Below are 24,896 nucleotides of genomic sequence, written 5' to 3' on the forward strand. Positions count from 1 at the left end.
GAGACCTTTCCTAGTTCTACACCTGTGAGGAGGAGACCAAGGTGCCAGCTATGGCATTTCAGCCCTTCATCACCCTGCAGTCCGCTCCACACGAGGTGGACTGAGGGACTGCTTTTCACTATGAACGCCAGGGGTAGGGGGTGGTAAATATTCCTGGTTGGGCTGGCTATTCACTGACCAACCTAGTCCTCCCATCCCCCTCATACCTTTGGGTTTGGGAAACTAGGAGTGGCAACCAGTGAGTGAAAGTGATACGAAAAGCCACCTTTTCCTCCCTTCTAGTGGATTTTGTCACCAATGGCTCTGTACATCACTGGTATCAGTGTTCAACGTTAATATTCTTGTTGTGTCTGTGGACAACAAAAGCAGTGAGCTTTGAAATCTAAAATCCTTGCTTGAATCACTTCCTCAGCACTTAACTAACTTTGTGACTGCGGGAAGTCACTTCAACTATATAAATCATGCATCTGGTCTGAAGGGGGAATAATGATCTTTTAAGTTAATGCCTATGATGCCAGAGTGTGCACATTTGTGAGGAGATAGATACAAGATCCTGCAAATAGCTGCCCAATCATTTTCACTTACTTTAGGAGATTACATATGTTTATAACTAGTATTTGGCTGACCAAGAAAACACTGACTAAAAATTCTGTGCTGAAACACTATTTTTGCCTGCTGCTGAAAAACCACAACCAGCAATAAAATGTTTTCCCCAGCTTTAATTTGGCTCACCAACTCCTTTAGTTACCTTATAAAAGATAAAACAGGTCAAAATATCATCTGGGAAACACAGATAAGAAACATGAAATTAGTAAACGTTCCCTCAAAGAATGTCACACATGTAATGAATACTAACGTGAATCTCCATATAAAACTTTTTTGCAATTATTTTTAAATTTTGTCTTTGATTTACTTTAATTGATATATTCCCTCTGTTAAAGAAAGTTGGAGAAAGCCCAATGATACATAAAAGCTCCCATGTTGCTCAGTTCTTAGAGCTCAATTTCTTTAAATTACATCTTCTTGGCCTTCAACTGGATCTCTTAATGCCTGCAAGGGTTTTTGGCTTTGTGGAATAAACCCTCAAAAAACTAAGTTTGTAGGAGAGCATTCAGATTTAAGATTTGAAAAAATCATTTTGGAAATAGCCAGATTTTCATGTTAAATTATATTCATAGGTCAGTTCTATTTAATTTTATTAAATCTATGAATCTATATAATTTTAAGTGGATGTTATGTCCTCTTTTAATATTTTCATAGCATTTTCAAATTTGCTAAAAAATTGTTTTATTTGCCAAAGTGAGTAGAATTATTCTTATCCTCTTGCAGAAATGGCTACTTCATTGCTATATAAATATGTATGGATACACAGAGCAGTATTTATATTACACAAAAAATGCAAACAACCTAAATGTACAAGAGTAAGATGAAATGGCTAAATAAATTGTAGGACACCAATTTGATGCAGTATTCTGCACTCATTAACAAATTTGGTTTTGGAAGGTTAATGTGACAGGAAAAAGCTCATAACATACTATTAAATGACAAAGTGGAATGCCTGGGCGGCTCAGTTGGTTAAGCATCCATCTTCAGCTCAGGTCATGATCTCAGGGTCCTGAGATCAAGCCCTGCATCAGGCTCCCTGCTCGATGGAGAGTCTGCATCTCCCTCTCCCTGTGCTGCTGCCCCTGCTTGTATCTCTCTCTTTCTCTCTCTCTTTCTCAAATAAACAAACAAAACATTTAAAAGATAGATAAATAAATAAATAGGCAAAATTTGAAACTGTATTTTTAGTAACAATTGGTATAGTTCTAATTTTTGCTTTATGGCTCTAATTTCACTTACCTATACCTATATAGATCTGCATATATTTAGATAGTTATTGATAAAAATGGGAAAGAATTCCATCATAATATTAACTTATCCTGAGAGGTGGATTTTTTAGTGATTTTGAGTTTTTAATTAGAAAAAGTAACATGTTATTTTAAAAATAACTACTGACGGGCACCTGGGTGACTCAGTTGGTTAAGCGACTGCCTTCAGCTCAGATCGTGATCCTGGAGTCCTCGGATAGAGTCCCGAGTCAGGATCCCAGCTCTATGGGAGTCTGCTTCTCCCTCTGACCCCCCACCTCATGCTCTGTCTCACTCTGTATCTCTCTCTCTCTCAAATAAATAAATAAAATCTTTAGGAAAAAAAAATTACTGATGCATGGAATTATAAATTATTTTGCTATTGTATAAAAAGTTTTGAAATAGTTAAAAATAAAAGTACCATTTTTCAATAATCAGACACTCCTGACAGTAGATTATCTATGTTCTTAGGGTTCTTGGCCTGGAGGAGACCATTAGATGGTACCTCTCCAGGTGGTTGTGGTTCTTTCCCTTCTCCATGACCAAAGTACTCTGCACATCACAGACAGTTTGCTTGGGCAAAATGCATATGTTTTTCTGAATTTGGTATTAGAACATTGCTTTGGCTTATTATCATGAGATTTTTTAAATATTATCACACCACTTTTAACATGTTACACATAAAGAGTAAAGCAAAGTATCATTTATATCAGTTTTGAATACTTTATTGATAGTAATAATAGACTCAGTTTTAAAAAGACTAATGTTGAATAAAATCATTCTAGCAATGAAGAGTTTAATGAAAAGAGTATCCTCTAAGAATATTGCTGTGTTCTCTAGCACAAAAAATATGCACAAAAGCATATTTTGAAAAGATGGAAGTAATGGGTGACTATATAATGTTGTTCTCATAGATACCCCCAAAACCTGGTTCATAAAAAATATATATAAAAGATAAGAAATATTACTGCTTATCTTAAGTATATAAAATATCATCTAGAAATAAATTTCCCTCTTCACCATTTATAGGCATAATGTTAGTATCTACCATCTGTTTCAGTATCTTTTATGTGTGTTAGTGTTTGTTTCTAGAATGTCAAATAAATATGTAACATGCCAACTCAAACCTGCATAATCAGGTCAATTCAATAATTTAGATCAACGTATTCTAGTTGATTTAAGAGGTTAGTTCACAGGTGCATTATTTAGTTTCTAAAGCCTAAGAGAACAGGATAGGCTTGTTGGGTTTTGTTGGTTTTTTTTTTTTTTTTCCTTATCGAGTATTTTAAGTTTTAAAAGGTAATCAAGAGTCACAAAGCAGAAAGTTCAAGTTTAAGTTTAGTTGGGGATTTTTTTTCCAAAGAGATAGAAAGAAAAACTTCCAACTTTAAAGCATTGAACACACAAGAAATTATTTTAAAATGGATTCCAAATCCATATTTTAACCCTTAAGTAAAGTAAGTAGAATGAATACATGAAATAAGTAAGATGGATAAAGAAGATAAAATCAAAAGGGAAGGAAGAGCCAGCTAGAATCTTCAACTGGGGAGAAGAAGTGAAAAAGAAGCAAGGAGAAAGGCTGGAGGAGAATGAAGGCAAATAAAATGAGAAAAACAACTTCAAGTAAATGAAATAGATGATATAATTGTCAGTAATATAAAATATGTACATATGTAAGGGGCACCTGGGTGGCTCAGTCAGTTAAACATCTGACTCTTGATTTTGGCTCAGGTCCTGGTCTCAGGACTCTGAGATCAGCCCCACATCAGGCTTCATGCTCTGTGGGGGATCTGCTTGAGATTCTCTCCCTTTGCTCCTCCCCCCTACTATGCACTCAGGTACTCTCTCTCTCTCTCTCCCTCTGCCGCCGCTCATGCTCTCTCTATCTCTCAAATAAATAAATCTTTAAAAATATATATACATGTATATTATGACTGTTGATAATTATATCAACACCTAATATTTATGCCACTTTTTAAAAATGCTTCTTAAGCCCTTGTATATATTACCTCTTTTATAATCCTCATCACAACTCTAGGAGTTAGATAATTGTCTCCACTCCAATAAATGAAGGGAAAAGTTCAGAGAATATGAATTGTCTAACATCACTGACAATAACAACAACCATATTAATAATAGTGATAGTAGCAGCAGCCATAATAGAGGAGCAGCAACTAATAATTGTCGGGTACCTAATACGTGCTAGTCACTGTGCCAAGAGCATAAAAGTATGTCACCCTCAAAAAGTTCTCTGAGATAATAATTATTATTTTTTAAAGATTTTTTTTTATTTATTTGACAGAGAGAGATCACAAGTAGGCAGAGAGGCAGGCAGAGAGAGAGAGAGGGAATAAGATAATTATTATTACCCCTATTTTACATGTGATGCATCTGAGGTTTGAAAACTTTAGTAACATGCCCAATACTGAATAGAAGCAAAATCGGAGGGGGAGACAAACTATGAGAGATTGTGGACTGTGAGAGAAAAACTGAGGGTTTTGAGGGGGGTGGTGGGGGGTTGGGTGAGCCTGGTGGTGGGTATTGTGGAAGGCACGTATTGCATGGAACCCTGGGTGTGCTGCATAAACAATAAATTTTGGATCACTGGAAAAATTAAGCTAAATTAAATTAAGTTTAATTTAATTTAAAAAAAAAGAAGAAGAAGAAGAAGCAGATCCAGAATTCCAGCTGAAGCAATCTGACTCCCAAGTCTTAAATGCCTTTTCTCTAAGTCCCAGAGCTGGCGCTTCAATCCATACCTTCCTACCCCATACCTTATATTCCTTCTGTTAGGACAGAAAGAGAAAGTCTCACACCTTACATCACTCCCCACCCCTTCACACAGTATGTTCTGGGTCCCACTATTTACTCTGTCACTGATGAACTGGCCAAATTCTTCTTCCCCTGCCCAACCCATGTCCAGGCTTTGTGATGCCAGAATTTAATGAAAATTGCCATTGCCAATGACATTGCCGTCGTTAACAGTGTTGCTTCAATACTTAGGCATGGAAATCCACAAACAGACCTGTTTTCCATCTTTGAGTGCCCTCGGGACCCACATATTTCCCAGTTCAGTTGAGCAATCAAAGGAAGTTGTTCAAGTAGACAGAGTAGTGATAGAAAAAGATTTAGATACCTGAATTTCAAAAACTTGTCATTGGTCAGATGAACTTAAATTTGAGATTCAAAAGTCCTCTTCCTCTGTTTTTACACGATAAGAAGAATCACATACATGCACAGATAAGGCATACAATCAATCATGGGATAATCTCTGAATAAAAGGTATATCTATTTATATTGCCAAAAAAAGATTGAAACCTTAAACCTGAGCGGGCAAGGCTTCCAGGCGTCAGCCATGCTACTTTAAAAAAGAAAAAGATCTTATTGTGGGCCCAACTGTACTATGGAATGGGGGGAAAAAGAGTACCCAATGTGGAATCAAGCAATCTATATCCTCAATCTACGATTGACCATTAATTTTATCTGTGAAAATGGGCAAGTCATCTCTCCTCAGTTTCCCTGTGTGTAAAAGAAGTGCTAACTAGATCTTTTACAAATTAACATTTAGTGTTACTTTCTGCCTAGTTGGAAGTGAGTACTCAGCTACCATAGTCTGTGTGGGGAGGAAGGCAGGGAGAGAAGGAGTATGAGAAGAAGAATTTAAATGAGGATGAGAAAGAAAAGAAGGAGAAGGAAGAAAAGAAGGCCGTTAAAAATTCATAGCGTGGTAAATACTTCATAAGATGACCCTGTTTTAAGAGTTTCACTATCAGAAGTAGGGGTTTAGTTTGTTTTTTAATGAAAGGCCCAATTGGAGATTTACTTTATTGTGATATCCCCTTTTGAAGAACAATCACTACCTCATGGGAATCTAAGACTCAAAGATTGAAAAATCTTGGATTTTGAAGAGCAAAGACATACGTGAAAAGTAACGATGATTGTTTCAACATACATTCTTATATAGTTACTCTTAAAGAGTGTCCTTCTTTTGACAGTTGGTGATCTATGTCCCTGAGCAGTGAAAGGAGATATATTTTATGTACTAGATAATAGTTCCTTTAATATATGCAGAATAAACTTTTCATGTAACTTCCTTTTTCTAGCTGACACTTTTTGCTGATTTATTGCAAGCTAAAGGATAAATATATGTATATGTTTACATAATCTTGAAAGCATCTCTCTAGTTGTAAAGTGGTAAAGACACTACTTTCCATCATTTTCTCTCATGTATAAAAGACTAGTTTTACTCCTTGAGTGCAAAAGGAAGGTATCTTTTAAAACTTCTCAAAACCACTCTCTAACCGGATAATGTGGGTTTTTTTAAAACTGTGTATTTCAGGCCCTGCTTGACACTCAGAATCTTTTGCGTGCACAAATCACAAATTTTACGTTCAACCTGGGATTTTCAGGAAAATTTTACCATACAGGTAAGAAAACGGAAGTTAATTATTCTCACAAGACCTCTCTGACTACTCTATTTAAAAATTGTGCCTCCTTCTCTTCATACCTTCCTACATTCCATGTCTCTCTCCATTTTTATTTTCTTCACATTATTCAATTCCACTTAATCTATCATTTTTTAACATTTACAAAATGTGGATGGTTTGAAAGTTTATTCACCATGTTCTAATAGCCTAACAGCTTTCCTTTTCTACTGAACTATAATTTACATAGATAAATGTGCATAAGTATTAAGGTAGTGCTCAGTGAATTTTCACAAAGCAGCACGCACATCAAGAGAGAGAATGGTACCAAATCCCACCCCCCACAAACCGCCTTGTGCTTCCTCACAGCCACTAGCTTCCCTCAAAGAAATCCACTACCCTGACTTCTAATATCACAAACTAGTTCTCATGGCTCTGAGACGTGTGTAAGGTCTCTTCTGGAGCCACCTTGTTTCATTCAACATTATTCTGGTTTTACAGATATTACTGTAATTCTTCCATTTTCATTACTGTGTTGCATTCCATTGCTGGGAGTATACCAAAATTTCTTTATTCTATTCCTTTCCAATGTAGATGGTTGGGTTTTTTTCTAGTCTTCAGCTTTTTTCTTTTTTTTTTAAATAATCATGTTAAGAACATTTTTGTACCATCCTTCAGAGAACGTAACTACTCTTTTCTGTTGACTGTCAACTAGAGGTAAAATTTTTGGTTATATAACACATTTATGGCCAGTTTTTCAAAAATGGTTCTATCAATTTACATTCTCAACAGATATGAGTTTTCCTGTTATTCTACATTCCCACTAACATTTGATATTATTTGTCTTTTTAATGTTAGCCTTTTTGGTGACCTTGTAGAGATATGTTATGGTTTAAGGTACTTTTCTCTTATGAGCAGTAAAATTGAGCATGTTTCATATATTTATGGGCTATTTGGATATCTTCTTTTGTGAACTATCTGAGATTTTTTTTCTATAGGGTTGTATGCTTTTACTTATTGATGTGTGGAAATTATTTATATATTCTTTTTTCTTTTTTTTCCTTTACATTTTCTTACTGAGCCTTTTGTCAGTTATATGTGTTCCAAACACTTTCTTCTATTGTATGGGTTGTCTTTTCAATACTTCTAATGGTGTTTTTTGGTGACCAAAAATACTTCATGTAGTCCAGTTAGTCTTTTTGTTCCTTTAGCAGTCTACTTTTTGTATCTTTTCAAAGACATCTTTGCATACTATAAGATCATAAAAATATGTCCCTACTTTCTTAAAACTTATAAATCTGAAATCCACCTGGAATGGATTTTTGTGTATGTGTGAGACAGAGGTCAAGATACCTTCCTTTTCCACAAAGTTATCTAACCAGCACCAAGTACTGAAATGACCTTCCTTTTCCCATTGCACCATAGTGTCATAGTTGTCATATATAACCATATATGAGGACTCTAGACTCTCCTGCTCATTGGATCTATGCTACATCACACTCTTATTTACAGTAACTTTATAACTAATATTAGTATCTGCTTGTGTAAGTTCTCCAATTGTGTTCATCTTCTTCAAGATTGCCTTGGAAATTCTTGGCCCTTTGCATTTTCATATAAATTTTACAACCAGCTTACCAGTATCCACAAAGAAACCTGCTAGAATTTTGATTAAGATTGCATTAAATCTATTGATTTGAGGGAGAAATGCCATCCTAAATACTGAGTCTTCCAATTCTTGAACACATTTAGGTCATCTTTAATTACACTTAATAAAACTTTACTGGTTTTAGATTTATTCTTTGGTGGGGCTCTTTGATGCAGTAGCAGATGGTGTCTTGTTTTTATTTCATTTTCCGTTTCTTTGTTGATTGTATGTAAAAATACAACTGATTTTGTGTACTGATCTTGCATCTAGCAACTCTGCTATGTTCACTTACTATTTCTATTGTTTATAGACACTTTTTGGATTTCCTACCTATACATCGTGTAATTTTTGGATTTTAAAAATTGTCCTTCCTCTTTTCTGAGCCTTACAAATTTTTTTTTCCTTACCTATTGCACTAACTTACATCTCCAGTACAAAAGTAAATAGAAGTGGTGATGATAACACTCCTGTCTTATTACTGACCTCAGGGGAAATCTCTCAGTAGATTTTTTCCCATTCTCAAGGGGAATCCTTTCAATAGACTATTTTGTAAACACTTTTTTTTAAAGACTTTATTTATTTATTTATTTATTTGAGAGAGAGAGAGAGAGAGAGAGAGAACATGAGCAGGGGGAAGGGGCAGAGTGAGAGGAGAAGCAGACACCCCAACATGGGCTTGATCCCAGGACCTGGAGATCACGAACTGAGCTAAAGACAGACACTTAACCATCTGAGCCACCCAGGTGTCCCTAGACACTCTTTGTTCACTTAAAGAAGCTCCCTTCTATTCCTAGATGGCTAAGAGTTTTATCATAAATGGGTGTTGAATGCACTTTGTCTTTCAATTATTTATCTGTTGTCTCTCTTACCTTACTAAAATGAACACTCCATGAAGGCTTTACTGTTGTAACACCAGCAACTAGGACAGTGGCTACTGAAAATGAATTAATGAACAAATGACTGAGTGAAAATGAAATCACTTTTATTTTAACTATTAGTATTTTTCAGAGAATAAAATTTGACAATGTTTTGTTGTGAAAGAAAATCACTCTAAATATTTAGAATAATTAGAAACATTCTTTCTCAGGCCCCTGGGTGGCTCAGTCCGTTAAGTGTTTGCCTTCGTCTCAGGTCATGATCCCAGGTTCCTGTGATCAAGCCTCACGTTAGTTAGGCTCCCTTCTCAATGGGGAAGTGTGCTTCTCCCTCTCCTCCCTGTTCCTGCTTTCTCTCACTATTTCTGTCACTCTCTCTGTCTCTCTCTCTCAAATAAATAAAATCTTAAAAGAAAGAAAGAAAGAGAGAGAGAGAGAAACTTTCTTTCCTAGACATAATAGAAATAGGAGAAAACACTTCTGGCAACTTATTTTATGGCCAATGCTGAATGCTAAAGAGTGACTCTAGACATGCTGTGAAATGTGTAAACCTGGCGATTCACAGACCTGTACCCCTGGGGATAAAAATACATTTTATGTTTATTAAAATAAAATTTTTAAAAAAAGTAAAAAAAAAAAAAAGAGTGACTCTAGACAATTGCTCTCCTTCCTTTTTGTCTCTGAAAGATCTGTCCTCTTTCCTTACTTGGACACTTCCCACAGCTCACAGTAAGGATGTCTACTACCTAAGCCAAGGAAAGTAGAACACAGAATAAAGCTAAGGCCAAGGCTTGAATGGATCTTATTATCTGTGTATGATATGAAAGCTTCCACAAAAACTTAGCTAGAGTTATCTAAAATCAATACAATCACTTTTTAGTGGGAAAAGATGTAAAATTTAATACTCTGAATCTTTCAAAAATTAGAAATTGTAATGTTTAATTGAATTACATTGTCTTCTTTCTAAATGACTAATTCCTTCTCCTGTTAAAAATTCTATTTTATTCAATCTTGAAGGGAAGGAGAAAAACAGCACTATCATCATAGTAAGACTTTCTTTCAGGAGAGGGTTTCCATCTTGTTTGGTATATTTTAGTTTTTGAAGGGCTTGTGCAGAAACATAAGAGATGAAGGAAATACAATCATAGTTCCCTTTTAGCGAGCAACACTGTATTGTAGGTACTTAGCTAAGCTTTTTCAATGAAGCCTAGGAGTTAAAGAATATGTTCCCTTGCTTTCTAAGCAGAAATTTAGAGAGGCCCAAGGTCATATAGCTAGTTAAGTGTCAAAAATAGTTTCAACTTTAGGTCAGGCAGAGCCCAAGTCTTATGCGTTAGATAAACTGGATTTTTATTGCTTATCTGGCAATCCTTGATAAAGGAAGCTGAATGGCAAAGCGTTCCTTCTCTTTATCTATACGTTCTTTAGGTATGTGTATTTCCCCAAACCTTGGAGAACCAACAATATTGGTAAATTATAACTGTACCACAGAATTAATTACCAGTGTGAAGAGTAATATTATATTGAATTAAATGATGATCTTATTTCTAAATTCCAAATTTGGTCAATTCATGATAGTTAAGGGCCCTAAATTTGGAGTTGTTTAATCTGGGTTAGAATTTATAGGTCAGAGAATAAAATTTGACCATGTTTTATTGTGAAAGAAAATCACTGCAAAAACTAAGAATAATTAAAGGCTTTCTTTCCCAAACATAATAGAAATATACGAAAATACTCCTGGCAACTCAGTTTTTTGTCCAATGCTGAATGCAAAAGCCAGTTGCTGCCTTTCCTTGTTGTTTCTGAACGATTTCTCCTCTTTCCTCACTTGGGCACCTCCCACAACTCAGAATAAAAATTCCCAGTAAGACACCAGGTTCTGTCCCAACCTTGTCAGTGATGTGGGACAAATTATTTCACCTTTCCAAATACCAGTTTCCTTATTTGAAGAATAAGTTAGCAGTGGTCCTTATAAGGTTTTAGTGAGAATTAAATGAGACGATGCTTATAAAACAATTAACACAATGCTTGACAAAAGGTAAAGTCTCAATCAATGATGATTTTGAATATCAAAGTAGGAAAAACAGAAGATAAGATACTGATGAGACATGTTATTTAAATAGATACATAATAAAATAATAATTTGCAATAACTCTAAGATTTCAGCAGAGTTTTCTAACACCTTAAAAAATGACACTTAAAATTGAGGAATTTGCTTTCTAGTTCTCTCCTCCTCCAGCTCTAACAAAGGTGGGCAAAGTTAGGAGATGACGGGGTGGCAAGCATCCAGGACATCCAACCACAGCTATGTTTCAACTGCTTTTTATCATACTGTTTAAAGTAATAAGCAATAGACACTTGTTCTCAATATAATTAATTCTGATGTAAAACATCCCCAAAGTAGGATTAAATGAAATCAGATCAGAGTTATAAAGGAAAAAGGGAAAGGCATACATTTATGCCCACTATGAATTTATATAAATCTACCAGAGGGCAGACATCATTTGTCTAATTCCTGCATGATTCAAATGTATGACTATTTTAATAGCAGATAGCACCATGATATTCAGGAAAGGACAACAAATGCCTGAGCTCTCCTTCCAAAGCTACCTTTCCACTCACTGTCCTGATAAGGAAACTATGGATTAAGTCCAACTAGAAAAATGAACAAAGGAGAGATGAGAAGAAAGTTGCAGGGAAAGATAGGAGTTACAGGGGATTAGGGGATAGAGATTTAAAGCAGTAGGGGGTGAGTTTTCATAATCTAGGAAATCTCATCTCACTCTACCCACATTCACGTTATCCAGAGGAGGTAGAAGTCAGGAATGCATTGATTACTGGGAAACCCTAGAGACTTATGCTTCTTTTCAGTAATGGAAAGTAAAACTGCAATAAGTAACCAACGCTAATCTTAACTAATATGGTGTCCTGAGGACATACAAAATGTTAAGAAAGAGGACAGTCTCTTGGATGTAAGTAGAGATGTTTAATTGTGGGGAAACTAAATGACATCATCCTTATGTCAAAAAACCACATATTTAAACAACACCAGTCAATGTAACAAATGCTTCTTCACAATGGCCACCATATTTATCACCTAAAAGGTAGCAGGACCCAAGAAGACCCTGTAATGATTGGGGTCATCAGAGACTCAAAATCTTGAATCCATATACTCATATTCCCTTGCATTCCTCTCTAGATGTTTCCCCTGAACTGTACAATAATCACTCAGAAGCCCCAAGAATGCTTTTGCCGGTGACTCACTAATCGGGTCAGTCAGTTAATATGATGGCATGGTCAGTTCTTGAACAGTGTCCCATCTGCCACATAACACCCAAGTGAGATCTTCCCCCACACATCATGCAGTATCATCGTGGAAAAAATAAAATGCAAGGAGGTCCGCAAAAGACACAAGGAGAACGAGGGTAGGGAACATAAAAAGAAAGGAAGAAGGCATTTTAGATTACCTAATACGTGCCAGGATTATAGTGCCAATTCCTTCCCCAAAAGAATGAAATAGGTATTGCTATCCATTGTTTACCTGCATAAATACAGACATTAAAGGGGTTGTGTGACTTGCCCACAATCACACAATTCAAATGTGTTGGAAGCTACAAATAAACTGAAAACTTCTAACTCTAAAGGCTCTCCTTGTTCCACTATATTTTGGTAACATGAATGTGTGATGAAGAGGAAAAAATTAGGGAACTATAATAGATTAAATTTAAAGGTGCTCTTTATATATAAGGAAAAAAGTTTCTTCATATCAGCTGATTATTTAACCATATAAAAGTGAAATTAAAGTCTGTCCTTGTTGAAGAATTATGTCATTCCACTCATTCTACATTATTAATCCTTGTTGTCCCTATATAAATGAGGACTGTGCAGCCTCGTGCTATGCCTTTATCTTTGGTAAGTCACTTTCACTGCCCAGTAGATCATAGGATCTGATTCTTTTCCTTCCAGTGGGCTCTGCCTTCCTTCTCTTGGGAAAATGAAGAGAAGAGCAGTAGTAGCAGGCACTACTGGCTGGGCCAGGAGAGCAGTCTGCCCTCCATCTTTAGCCCATAGGGCACTACTGAAACCAGTCATATCAGAAAAATGAAATTTTTGAAAATACAAGAGAGCATTTTCTCCACACAGAGGGAACATCATTGGGAGAACCTACTATTCTATATCCTAGCAGCTTGTTAGATTCAGTGTTGTGGCTGAAATTTAAGTATGGTTGTATAATTTTGTGGAGATTAATATCATCTTATGATATGCCAGGATAGTAGTGCGGCAACCTCCACGGCTCTCATTCCAGGCTTTGGTAAAGAAACCAAGGGAGTTCTATCCCCCTCAAGTTAAAATTGAGGAATTTCTCACCCATTCACCTAAACTGCAGAGAAAACAGAGGAAATAAAATGTGCCCAAATAGGAAAAACCAAGAGAATGACAACAGGGCTGACTCTAAAGGAAACAGGAGTTTCTTGACAGAACGTCTGCTTCTGGAACTTGAGAGAAAGTACAATCATGAGAAACCCGAGTACCGCAAAGGAGCGGCGTGGCTTGCTTTACTCTGACTTTACCACTTCTCAGCCTCTTTCCTTCACTTTCATCCTTTCTCCTTTCTTCCCTTCAATTCTCTCTAATCTTCCAAAAAAACAATTCCTACATTTCCTTTTTTCCTCCTTATTTATGCCTTAGTTTTCACTAATTACTGAGTAGCTTCTTCTCAGAGCTAATGAGGAACCCAAATAAACTATGGAATTACTTTATTGTGACTGTGGTGTCACAACCCATGTCAGAATGACCTACTGCTAGAGCTCTGCCACTCATTTCTTTATACACATTCCCTTGATTCCATTTCCTGCTTATCCCCCCATTCTCTCTAAACTACAGATTATACAGACACTGAAAGAGTTCTAATGTCCTTGGGAATGGTTGCATATTTCCATTTTGCAGTAGTTCTATACCAATGTCTCATGTTGAAAAAATTTTTAAAGAGTTTTGTCACAGTCTCTGGCTGTTCCCCGAGGAATGGGTTTTCCTTTGTGACATTTCATGCTTAAAGCCTTTTGTGTATCAAAGAAAGTATAAATGGAGTCTTCAAAATACATACATGGGCATGATGGCGATCGTTGTAACTGGAATTAACTGAACAATCCTTTTCCCCTGAAGGAACTGAAGAGGAAGATGAAGGAGATGACCATCTTCTGGGGTCTGTGGATGAGTTTTGGTGGTTTCCTCATATGTGGAGCCATATGCAACCTCACCTCTTCCATAATGAGTCATCTTTGGTGGAGCAGATGATTCTCAACAAAAAATTTGCTTTAGTAAGTAACTCACTTTGAATATTACATTAACTGTAGTGTACACTGGCATTAGAAAAACTTGGTGTTGGAGCCTTTCAGGATGTGACTTTTGAATTTGTATTGGATGCTCAACACCATGCCTAAGGCTTTGAGGGTCTAATTTAAGAAAAATTTCACAAGGGTGGAGTTAGGATGGTGAAAAGTAGGGGATCCTAGGTTTGCCTGGTCCCTCGAATGAATACAGCTAGATCATTATCAAATCATTCTGAACACCTGCAAAATCAATTGGAGACCTCTGAGAAAAGAAATGCTGCAATCATACGGGTAGAAAGGTGACCACTTCATGGAAGATAGGAGGTGCAGAGACTTGAATATGGGGCATTACATCTGATGATAAGGCGGAGGGGAGGGAGGGTGCCTAAGGAGGCTACCGCAAGGTATGGTAAGCAGCGGAACACAAAAGCAAAACTTTTACGATCTGCTACAGTGGGGAATGTCCTGGGCATAAAGGTGCTCAGGTGGGAAAGCGGGCTGGAATCCCGGGTGTGACAGCATGGTCTCAGGATCCCTGGGGTCACAGGAAGAATGGGCGTGCCTGGGTCCAGCAGAGTTCCCAGGCACAGGAGTGAGGAAGCAACTGAGAACAGTGAGTTTAGGTGCAAGCTCTCTGCTCAGTGTTGCCATAAACTGAAAACCGCTGTGCAGTCATGTGACCACTTTCCTGGCAGCAGTCCAGCAAAAGGCAGATGCATGCCAAGACCCCTTGCTCCCCAGGAGGAACAGCACAGGTCCACACTGCAGGAGTCCATAAAATTTGGAGTTTTGAAACTCAGTCATGTGCCTGAGATAAAAATGCTCGGTCACAGGCCGGGTGAACAGAGTTCAGACAGAGACCAGGGAGAGAAGAGTGATTGATTGCTTTTCTGTGAGGGCTCAATGAAGAGTTGGGGGTGGGGGTGCGAATTTTCAGCTCCCGGACTAAAGAGCTGGGCACAGCCATATTCATCCTACCCATCAGTGCTGAAAGCCCTCAGGTAACAAAATAGCGTCATAGTGGAATTTGGAGCTGCTTACAGTCCAGCCTCCTGGCAATAGAGGCACATGTGCAAGAGGGCAAGTGCACCTGAGAATCAGTGCAACAGGTCCCGCCCCCAGAAGGCCAGCAGGAACAACTGGCTCACACAAGTTTACTGATCATAGAGGGCTGCAAAACTTCAGCTCTTGGGTAAAACAGTATATAGCATTTGTTGTTGTTTTTTAATTCTTTAGTCTTTCAGTGTTATTTTTTCAGTTATTTTTTCAATTCATTTTTTATTCTTTTGAACTTTTATCTTTATATATGTGTTATATATATATTTGTTTCCTTTCATTGTATTTTATTTTATTTATATATATATGTATATATAAGTTTTTCTTTCTTTCTTATTTTGGGATCTCATTTCTTTCAATAAGCAGACCAAATCACACCCAGTCTAGTTCTTTGCTTTGTCATGTTTCTTGGGTTTGTTTTTTTTTTTTCTCATTTTGTTTTGTTTTTTTTTTTTTCTGGGGTTTTTTCCTATTGTTGTTATCGGGGTTTTTTTTCTCTTTCTGATATTCTTTTCTGGAAAAAATGATGAGATGGAGAAATTCACCCCCCCCCCAAAAAAGAACAGGAGGTAGTGCTCACTGCAAGGGATTTAATCAATATGGATATAAGTAAAATGTCTGAACTTGAGTTTAAAACAATGATTATAAAGATACTGGGTGGACTTGAAAAAAGCAGAGAAGATTCTAGAGAATCCTTTACTGTAGAAATAAAAGAACTAAAATCCAGCCAGGCCAAAATTAAACATGCTATTACCAAGATGCAGTCCCAAATGGAGGATATAAACCAAGGAAGAATGAGGCAGAAGAGCAAGTCAATGATATAGAAGATAAAATGATGGAAAATAAGAAAGCTGAAAGGAAGAAAGAAAAGTACTGGATCACAAAGGGAGACTTAGAGAACTCAGTGATCCCGGTAATAGGGGTCCCAGAAGATGAGGAGCAGAAGAGAAGAGTGGAAGAATAGCAGCAATGTCCACAATAGCCAAAATATGGAAAGAGCCAAGATGTCCATTGACAGATGAATGATCAAAGAAGAGGTGGTATACATATCACTTCTTCACACACACACACACACACACACACACACACACAGAAATATTACTCAGCCATCAAAAAGAATGAGATCTTGCCATTTCTAGTGACATGGGTGGAGCTACAGAGTATTATGCTAAGCAAAATAAATCAGGGGAAGACAAATACTATGATTTCGCTCGTGTGGCATCTAAGAAGCAAAACAAACAGAGGGGAAAGGAAGGGAAAGTAAAATAAGATGGTAATAAAAGGGGAGGTAAACCCTAAGGGATGCTGAACGCTAGGAAAAAAACTGAGGGTTGTTGGAGGGGAGGTGGGTGGAGGAAGGAGTGACTGAGTAATGGGCATTAAGGAGGGCACTTGATTTCATGAGCACTGGGTGTTGTATGCAACTGATGAATCACTAAACTCTATCCCTCAAAGTTTACATTAACTACATTGTATTTAAATAAAGAATTTTAAAAATTAAAAAAAAAAATAGAAAAACTTCACAAGACACTCACAAGACTTACCTACATGAAAATTTAGTCAGAGCTCCTAAGACATGGCTCCCTATCCAGAGGGAGCTTTTTGCTACACCAGGAAGGCAAAATATGCACATAAAACAATCCTTCAACAAAATGAGATATTCCATGACCTAGTGCCAAACTGTACAGATATAAAACCCCACCATTCAGATAAACAAGTGTCACTGGGAGTGGTCAGGAAAATGTACTTATGGCAATAGGATTTAGGTACACCTGAAATAAGGATAAGATGTACGTGTCAGGAAGAACTGAAGTATGGTGAGGATGAGGGAAAAGACCATGTAGGAGACCATAACGTGGGGACGAGGTAATGAAGACTCAAGCCAGGGAGGCAATGGAAATGAGAAGAAAGTCGTTTAAACACACTGCAAACACACATGTTATAGTGATGGGACATTCATGTGATTCATACACTTTTTTTTTTAATTTTCATACACTGTTTTATACTGAAGGGTTTCTGATTCCTGACAGGGAAATTTACAGTAAAAGTTCTAATGAGGACAGTTTTCAAGAAAATGTGCATGTAGTCAGCAGAGATGGTATATGGTGATCAACAGGCCCATACAGTGTTTGTGTTTCTATGAAAAATACTAACGGGCACAGAAACACATGGGAGAACTCGAGACAGGCAATTATCTATTTACCCAGCATTCTTCCACCCTGGGTCGGGAGTGCCTTGGGGCAAGAACTATATTTTGTTCATTACAGGAAGTCAGTTCCTATATCATGAAGGTACTCAATAAGTATTTGAAGCATAAATGATCAAGGCAACAGAAATTACCACTCAAAAAAGATTTGAGGGGCACCTGGGTGGATCGGTTGTTTAAGCATCTGCCTGCAGCTCAGGTCTTGATCCCAGGGTCCTGGGATCAAGTCCCATGTTCAGCTCCCCACTCAGCAGGGTATTTGCTTCTCTTTCTCCCTCTGCCCCTCCCCCTTGCTCATGCTCTCTGTCTCCCTTTCTCTCTCTCTCCCCCTCTCTCTCTAATAAATGAATAAAATCTTTTTTAAAAGATTTGAAATGTAATATATCTTGTTTGTCATAGCCTTTTATCTTATTTGCAAACCACAAGGTTGATATTGCAATGTTCATGAATTATATTGTGAATAATTCTAAAACCACCAAATCATGTTTCTAAGCAAATCCTACTAATAGTAGACTTAGCCCAGTGTGAAAAATGAACTAAAATACACAGCCCTGGTTAATTTAAATATGATTTTGAAAAACTCTAAAATACCATTGCTCCCTTGACAAACAGAAAATGTTTTACCAGAGATTTAAAGTCCTGACCCCATAACTAGAAATGATTGATTTGAAATATGACTCTTCAATTTTGAGGTTTCCCCACATATATGCCTTTCCCAACATTATCGTCCTTAAGCATCATAGCTCCCAGTATTTTATGTTCTTAGACTGTGTAGTTCTATTTATCACACAACTATCCCTAACATATTTCACCCTAAAATGGTATAAGAGATTGCAGTTGTCAATCTGTGGAAACAAGAGCAAGGGTTATGTCTCCCTAGGCTGGCCACTTGGCCATAAAACTGTTGGCTTTTTGGTTACTCAGTGTTTCAGAGTACTGGACTCACTTACCACAGAGTGGTATATTCCAAATAAACTTCCAAAGCCAAGATGTTTGGGTAATCAATCTACATGTCACCTTACTTAATGTGTACAAGAAAAGGTTAGAATTTATAGAATGTACTTTTTTCTTGAGGATATAGAAGACCAAACACTTTACAGATAGCACTGGGGGCCCATACTTGTCTTTCAACTTCAGGGACTGCCCAAAATAGATATGCGGCTTCAAGGGCACCATGGCCATGCATTGACATTTTGTCAAGAAGATGAGAACAGTGTCCTCCATACCAGTCTTGTGAAAATGTTCTGATAGAATTTTCAAACTCTTGTGAGATGGAGAGCCTCCTTCTCCCTCCACAGAATAGAAACAGAAATGGTAAACAGCATGTAAGAGTGTGTAAACATCTCAATTTTTAATAGAGAGCACTAAACACAGCAAACATTAATTTTGTCATCTTCAGAAGCCTAAGACTTGCTGCTATAAGCAACATTAATCAGCAAGAAAGGATGTGAACAAGAAAACTACTTTGTATTTTCTTCTTTAATCTGTGAAGAAAAGAATTTGTGAAAGAAGAAAATACGTAAATAGAATGAAAGAAAGTACTAATAAGATATTAAAAACTGGGAAGTGAGCAGGGAGGTTTTTGTTGTTTATTGTTGCTTTTGTTTGCTTTCAAAAGAAATAGTTTTTCAAGGCAGATTTGATGAATGACATAACATTCATTGTTATCTATATTCCTCTGCCATTAAGAAAGTATCCAGATAATAGGTATTCTATTATTACTTGAATGAATGAATCAATGAATATTATGTTTGTACTTAAAACAAGTGTAAATACTTAAAAGTACACATAGTAAGAACAGACATGCACAGGAATTATACACATTTTTTTAGAATTCTCAACTAAAAAGCATCATGAATTAAAAGAATATACTCAGAAGTGAAATTTGGTCATTCTCATTCCTCACTCAAGTGCCAGGCAAAGGACATTTTCTTTGAAATATCATTCCTAACTACAGGTTGACAACCCAAATTATGGTCCTCGAGGCATAGAGAACAGTCACAGAGGGTCTTCAGAAGTAAGGCAAAATGTGTTCTTTAATGTTAATCAAATATAGGATCCATGGATTTCTTTTTGTCAGGAAAGGACAGATAAGAAAAAAAGACTAAATCCAGGACCAGTCCCTTCCAGCCATAACCACACAAGAGAGAATACGCATGTAAAGCAATTGCAAACAGTGATTAGCACCTAACAAACAGAAGATGACAGTTGTTGTTTTTATCATCATTACAGATTCAGTATCAGAAAATTGCCCTCTTCAATTTTTGCCTAGGCTTCTCAGGTGTTTAGAGTGACAGGTAGGAGGAACAAAATCCTCAAGGTTAAAAGCTTATTCTGTATTGCAATGACATTTGGTTCATGTGAATTCTACACATTTTCTAAACAAATGTTAACTCTTTTACTTCTCATTAAGGCATTGGGGCTACAAAGCGGCTTTGCTGCTAAATGTAAAAAGATAAGGAGAAAAGGGTTTTAGTTTTTTATATATTGTGTTATTCCCTTTTATTCTTATAACAACCTTGAATTGTAGGTATATTTATTCTCACTTTATCAATAAGGAAACTAAAAATCGGAGAAATACAGTGACTCACTCAGGATTATAAAGCTCAGTAGGGGTAGAATTAAGCCCAGAAATCCAGGTCTTCTAAAACTGTATGAATTGTGACACACACACCCCTCCCCCCAGGCTTTCTCACTAGCCTGTCAACCCAACTCAAAGGAGTAAGTCTAGGTTTCACTTCTGCCTGGTAATCCAAAGGCATGTTTGGTAATTCTGATAACACAGGAGAAACTGAGAACTACAGGTTGGTCTCCTAAGGCATCTTTCCCTGAGGTTCTCTAAGATGGGCAGTTTCTAAAATGTTGGGAAAGGAAAAGAACAACTAAATCTGAGGAACTTTCCACAAGAACGAGTATCTCTTATCACGGATAAAGAGGCTACTTTAATTCAGTGGAAACTATTCTGGAGGAAATTTTGCATCAACTATCAACTCACTAGATGAAATAGGCAAAAGCTTAACCCCGTACTAATAATAGCACACATCTAAATTAGGCAACATCCTGCTTTCTCCACCAGCTTGGAGGCTCTGAATTTTAACATGAGCACGAGCGTTTCTCCCAGTTAAGGAAATGAAAGAACACAGAAAGAACCAAAGTGTTGCTCTAGGAGCAACTGGGCATTCAAACAAGATCAGAGCTCACGGATGAAATTCAGCATTCAAATACGTGATTGAATTAGAAAACATTTAAAGTATGTTTTCAAGTAAGAGAATCTGAGACTATGACATAAAACTCTTTTGTTTGAGCAATCTCTATCACCATCTATACAGCCAAACACCTGTTATTTTCATTGAGTTTTAGCAAATGTATCTGATCTATTATCCTTTTTCACAATGTGGCCACTTCTGTCCCACAAGAGAATTTGATGTCCATTTTAATTTAGGTTTGAAAGCTCTGCCTAATAGCTTATTATGGAAGGTCAAGTAAATCCTTTAAGCAAACTTGAATTTGATGTTTACAGCCACCAGGAAATACAGTTTTAAAGGCTGATTAGAAAATATTTTTAGTTATCAAATATGGGCTAATTCAGGTATTAAAATGAAATGTTAACAAGAGTGGGTTTTTTTGAAAGGTACCATATCTGAGGCAAGAATTAATTATAACATTTGTTAATGACCTACAACACAGTTTGAAATATCTATTGTACAGCTTTTAAAATTGGACAAAATTCCATTCAATAAGTAAATAACTTACTGCATTTAAGCCTCAAAAAATCATCAAGATATATACTCTCAATTGAAGAATTAGATCTAACATTTTTGGTAAATTGTGGTGGCTTAATTTTAATGATAAAATAATTAGTAGAAATTTTTACCGTAGAACTCACTGCCAATATCAGATAATACTTAACACGGTTACAGACAATATTATTAAAATTAGTAGTAGTAGAACAATGTTTCGGATCCTGAAAACATAAAATCTTGCCAAGGATTGTACTTTTTTACTGCATTATCATTATTCCTTCAAATAGTGTCCTTTGGCCCCCTTCTTTTCCAAGTTCAGCAGAACTGCTAATTCACATTAGGTGAAATGTCTATTGTCAAGTGAGCAACTTTTTAGATTAGTGAGCACATTAACTTTTCTAATATGGAAATACAGATTATAGTATCAAAATGTAATTTAAAATATATTGAAAGACTTGCTGGCTTAAGGAATATATGATAATCTTTTAATTAGTTTGCTTGCCAGCTACAGAATGAATGAATTCCATCATCTTCACTTCAGTGAAGCACTTTATAAAAAAGACACATTAGATTTTTTTTTTATTGATTTCGAAAACAAAGCACAATTCTAGTGGTCCTAATAGAAAGAGAGTTCAAGTCAAGATATAAAAGTCTACCCTGAGCTGGTAAACCACTTCTGAGTTATCCAAGTAGCACAGTTTAAAAAAGACACTAGCCATTATTCAGGGCACAATGACTAATAAGGTGAAGCCTATAATTTACTTCATAAAAACAATGCCTGAAGGAACTTGGTAAGGACAAGAGACAAGAGGAGACCAAAGGACATATTATCAGGACTGATGTTCAATATAAAAGTACTAGTATGACCATGCCAGTGATTCCAATATTGAAATGTGTCACTGCTACTACCCTTACCCCCACTACCACCTCAGACCCTACCCCAGGATGTCCCAAAGCTCCCAACTTCTCAGCAACTAACAAGGCCTGGCTCTGAGGGGCCAGAATCCGTCTCCAGCTCTACATTTAGCAGCCGTTTTGAGTGATCAGTTGCATAGAATGCTGACTGGTAAATATTTTGAATATTACCCCTTGAATATAATCAATTGTATGATTTACAAGGAATTTGAATGAGTGTACTCAGAAGGTAAGCTCTAGAAGAGGGAAGACAATCCCACACATTCGAGTAGAGTTGTTCTGCTAATCTAGGTAGTTGTGTACACAGAATGGTGACTGACACCTAGTAGGACCTCAATGTTTGGTAGATGAAAATATAAATAAATATTCTTCTGGATCTTAAGATTTTATCATTACTGTTTAAAAATGTAGGTTTTATTATTATTTGGGTATGGTGAGATCATCAGATCAGGAGAGGACTGCCATTGGAAAGACAGCTTGACCCTTTCAGTTCCCAAAGAGGAGAGAGCACACCACACCATCCAGAAAACCAAGGGGTAGCACTAAAGTCAGTCAAGAAACAGAGTAGGGGGAATGCACAGGCAAGAGCATTTAGTGTGGTTTCTACAGGGAGGCAAGACAAGGCAGGGTAAAGAGGTTTAGGATTGGCTGGTTAGATGACAATTTCAGCGATCACAGTTGTAAAGGGATTCTTTCTAATTGTGCCATACCTGACCCGGAGGTGATTAGGGCAGGGATGAAGCCACTCAGCTTATGAAGGAACTGGTTGATGGGTATTAAGGAGGGCAATGATTGCATGGTGCACTCAGTGTTACACGCAATGAATCATGGAGCACTACATCAAAAACTAATGATGTGTTATACGGTGACTAACATAACACAATTAAAAAAAAAGAAGAAGAAGAAGAAGAAGAAGAAGGAAGTGGTTGAGAGGAGGGAGCCTGAACCGGTTGGTTTGCACTTGAAGAACATGCTCTTGGGTAGGTGTTTAATTATCTCTAGGAACTGGATAGCCATGGGAGAGGCAGTCTTTGCAGGGTCAGGAAGGTCTCAGATGTCAAAGTATCAGAAATATAGAAAATAAAGAGACATGATTAATACCACTATATATGCTTCTGTCTAAGTTATGGATCTTGAAGCAGTCCTTAGGTTTTCAGATCCCCTCATCATCTGTTGCCATATTTGTACAACCTCAAACTTGTTATTCTGCCTCCCAATATATGTTGACCTAATCTGACCATTATTAGAACAGAAAATAGTAAAATAATTTTTCCCTTCATGTACACTTTAAAGTTTTTTTTTTATTTACTTGACAGACAGAGATCACAAGTAGGCAGAGAGGCAGGCAGAGAGAGAGGGGGAAGCAGGCTCTCCGCTGAGCAGAGAGCCCGATGTGGGGCTCGGCTCCAGGGCCTCAGGATCACAACCTGAGCCGAAGGCAGAGGCTTTAACCCACTGAGCCACCCAGGCACCCCCATGTACACTTTATATCTATTTATGTAGCCAAAGATCACATTTTTTTAAACCATCATATAACATCTGTGTCTGCCAGACCTTCTGTCCATGAGCTATTTAGTAAGCCTTCAAGTATTTGTTTTTGTCCAATAGATTTTGTTAACTAAATGCTAGCTTTGAGATTAAAACTGTCCCTTTAACATTTCCTATTTGTTATGTGTTCAGTATTTCAGTCTATCAACATTCTTGTAAAGACTGATTCTTTATTTAACATGCATTACATCTTCCCTAGCTTTGTGTCATACATATATCTTACAAGTATATTGTGTCAGTATGACTTCCGCATCTTCATCATTATTGATCAAGTTGAACAGGCTCAGAAGAGCACATCTTAAGTTAATTAAAAATCCACAAATTGTTTTTTTTTAATTACTTTAAAATGTGCTCTTCTGAACCTGGAAAATATTGAAATACTTTACAATTTAGTTCATCATGTCTTTCATCTAAGCTTACATATATACCATCATATGTATTTTGAAAAGCTGTTCCCTCTGATAGGGAAAGTAGAATCAGAAGAGATACTGGACATTTCTGCTTTTTCCCCAGGTCATCAAAGTATTTCAGCCTTCCCCTCTCCAACTGTGAACTCGGAATAATATTACTTATGTATCTTTTGCTGATTAGAATTATTTTTAATTAGTAATTTATGGAAAAAACTCACTTTGAACTTTAGCCTCCTTCACATTTTTTTTTACCTTTTTTGTTTGTTTTGTTAATTGTTTTCGTCCTCTGTTTTTTTTTTTTTTTTTTTTTTTAATTTTTTTATTTTAATAAACATATAATGTATTTTTATCCCCAGGGGTACAGGTCTGTGAATCGTCTGGTTTACACATTTCACAGCACTCATCATAGCACATACCCTCCCCAATGTCCATTTCCCCACCACCCTCTCCCATCCCCCTTCCCCCCCGCAACCCTCAGTCTGTTTCTTGAGATTGAGTCTTTTATGGTTTGTCTCCCTCCCAATCCCATCTTTTCATTTTTTCTTTTCCTACCTCCCCCCAAACCCCCCCACCTTGCATCTCCACTTCCTCATATCAAAGAGATCATATGATAGTTGTCTTTCTCCGATTGACTTATTTCGCTAAGCATGATACCCTCTAGTTCCATCCACGTCGTCGCAAATGGCAAGATTTCATGTCTTTTGATGGCTGCATAGTATTCCATTGTGTATATATACCACATCTTCTTTATCCATTCATCTGTTGATGGACATCTAGGCGCTTTCCACAGTTTGGCTATTGTGGACATTGCTGCTATAAACATTCGGGTGCACGTGCCCCTTCGGAGCACCACGTTTGTATCTTTAGGATATATACCCAGGAGTGCAATTG

General features: G+C 36.9%; 1 protein-coding gene across 1 annotated transcript in view; it reads left to right on the plus strand.

The window, feature by feature from the left end:
- LOC308338766 (bifunctional heparan sulfate N-deacetylase/N-sulfotransferase 3) overlaps window positions 1–24,896 on the plus strand; it is a gene marked incomplete at its 5' end in the record, with an annotated part of 167,949 nt that overhangs the window by 35,055 nt on the left and 107,998 nt on the right. The window contains 2 exons of the mRNA XM_080797038.1: window positions 6,193–6,280; window positions 13,961–14,115. Coding sequence (XP_080653164.1) covers window positions 6,193–6,280; window positions 13,961–14,115 — 243 coding nt within the window. The remainder of the gene's footprint in view (window positions 1–6,192; window positions 6,281–13,960; window positions 14,116–24,896) is intronic.

Source organism: Martes martes (genome assembly GCF_963455335.1).
Source record: "Martes martes genome assembly, chromosome: 2".
NCBI lineage: Eukaryota > Metazoa > Chordata > Mammalia > Carnivora > Mustelidae > Martes > Martes martes.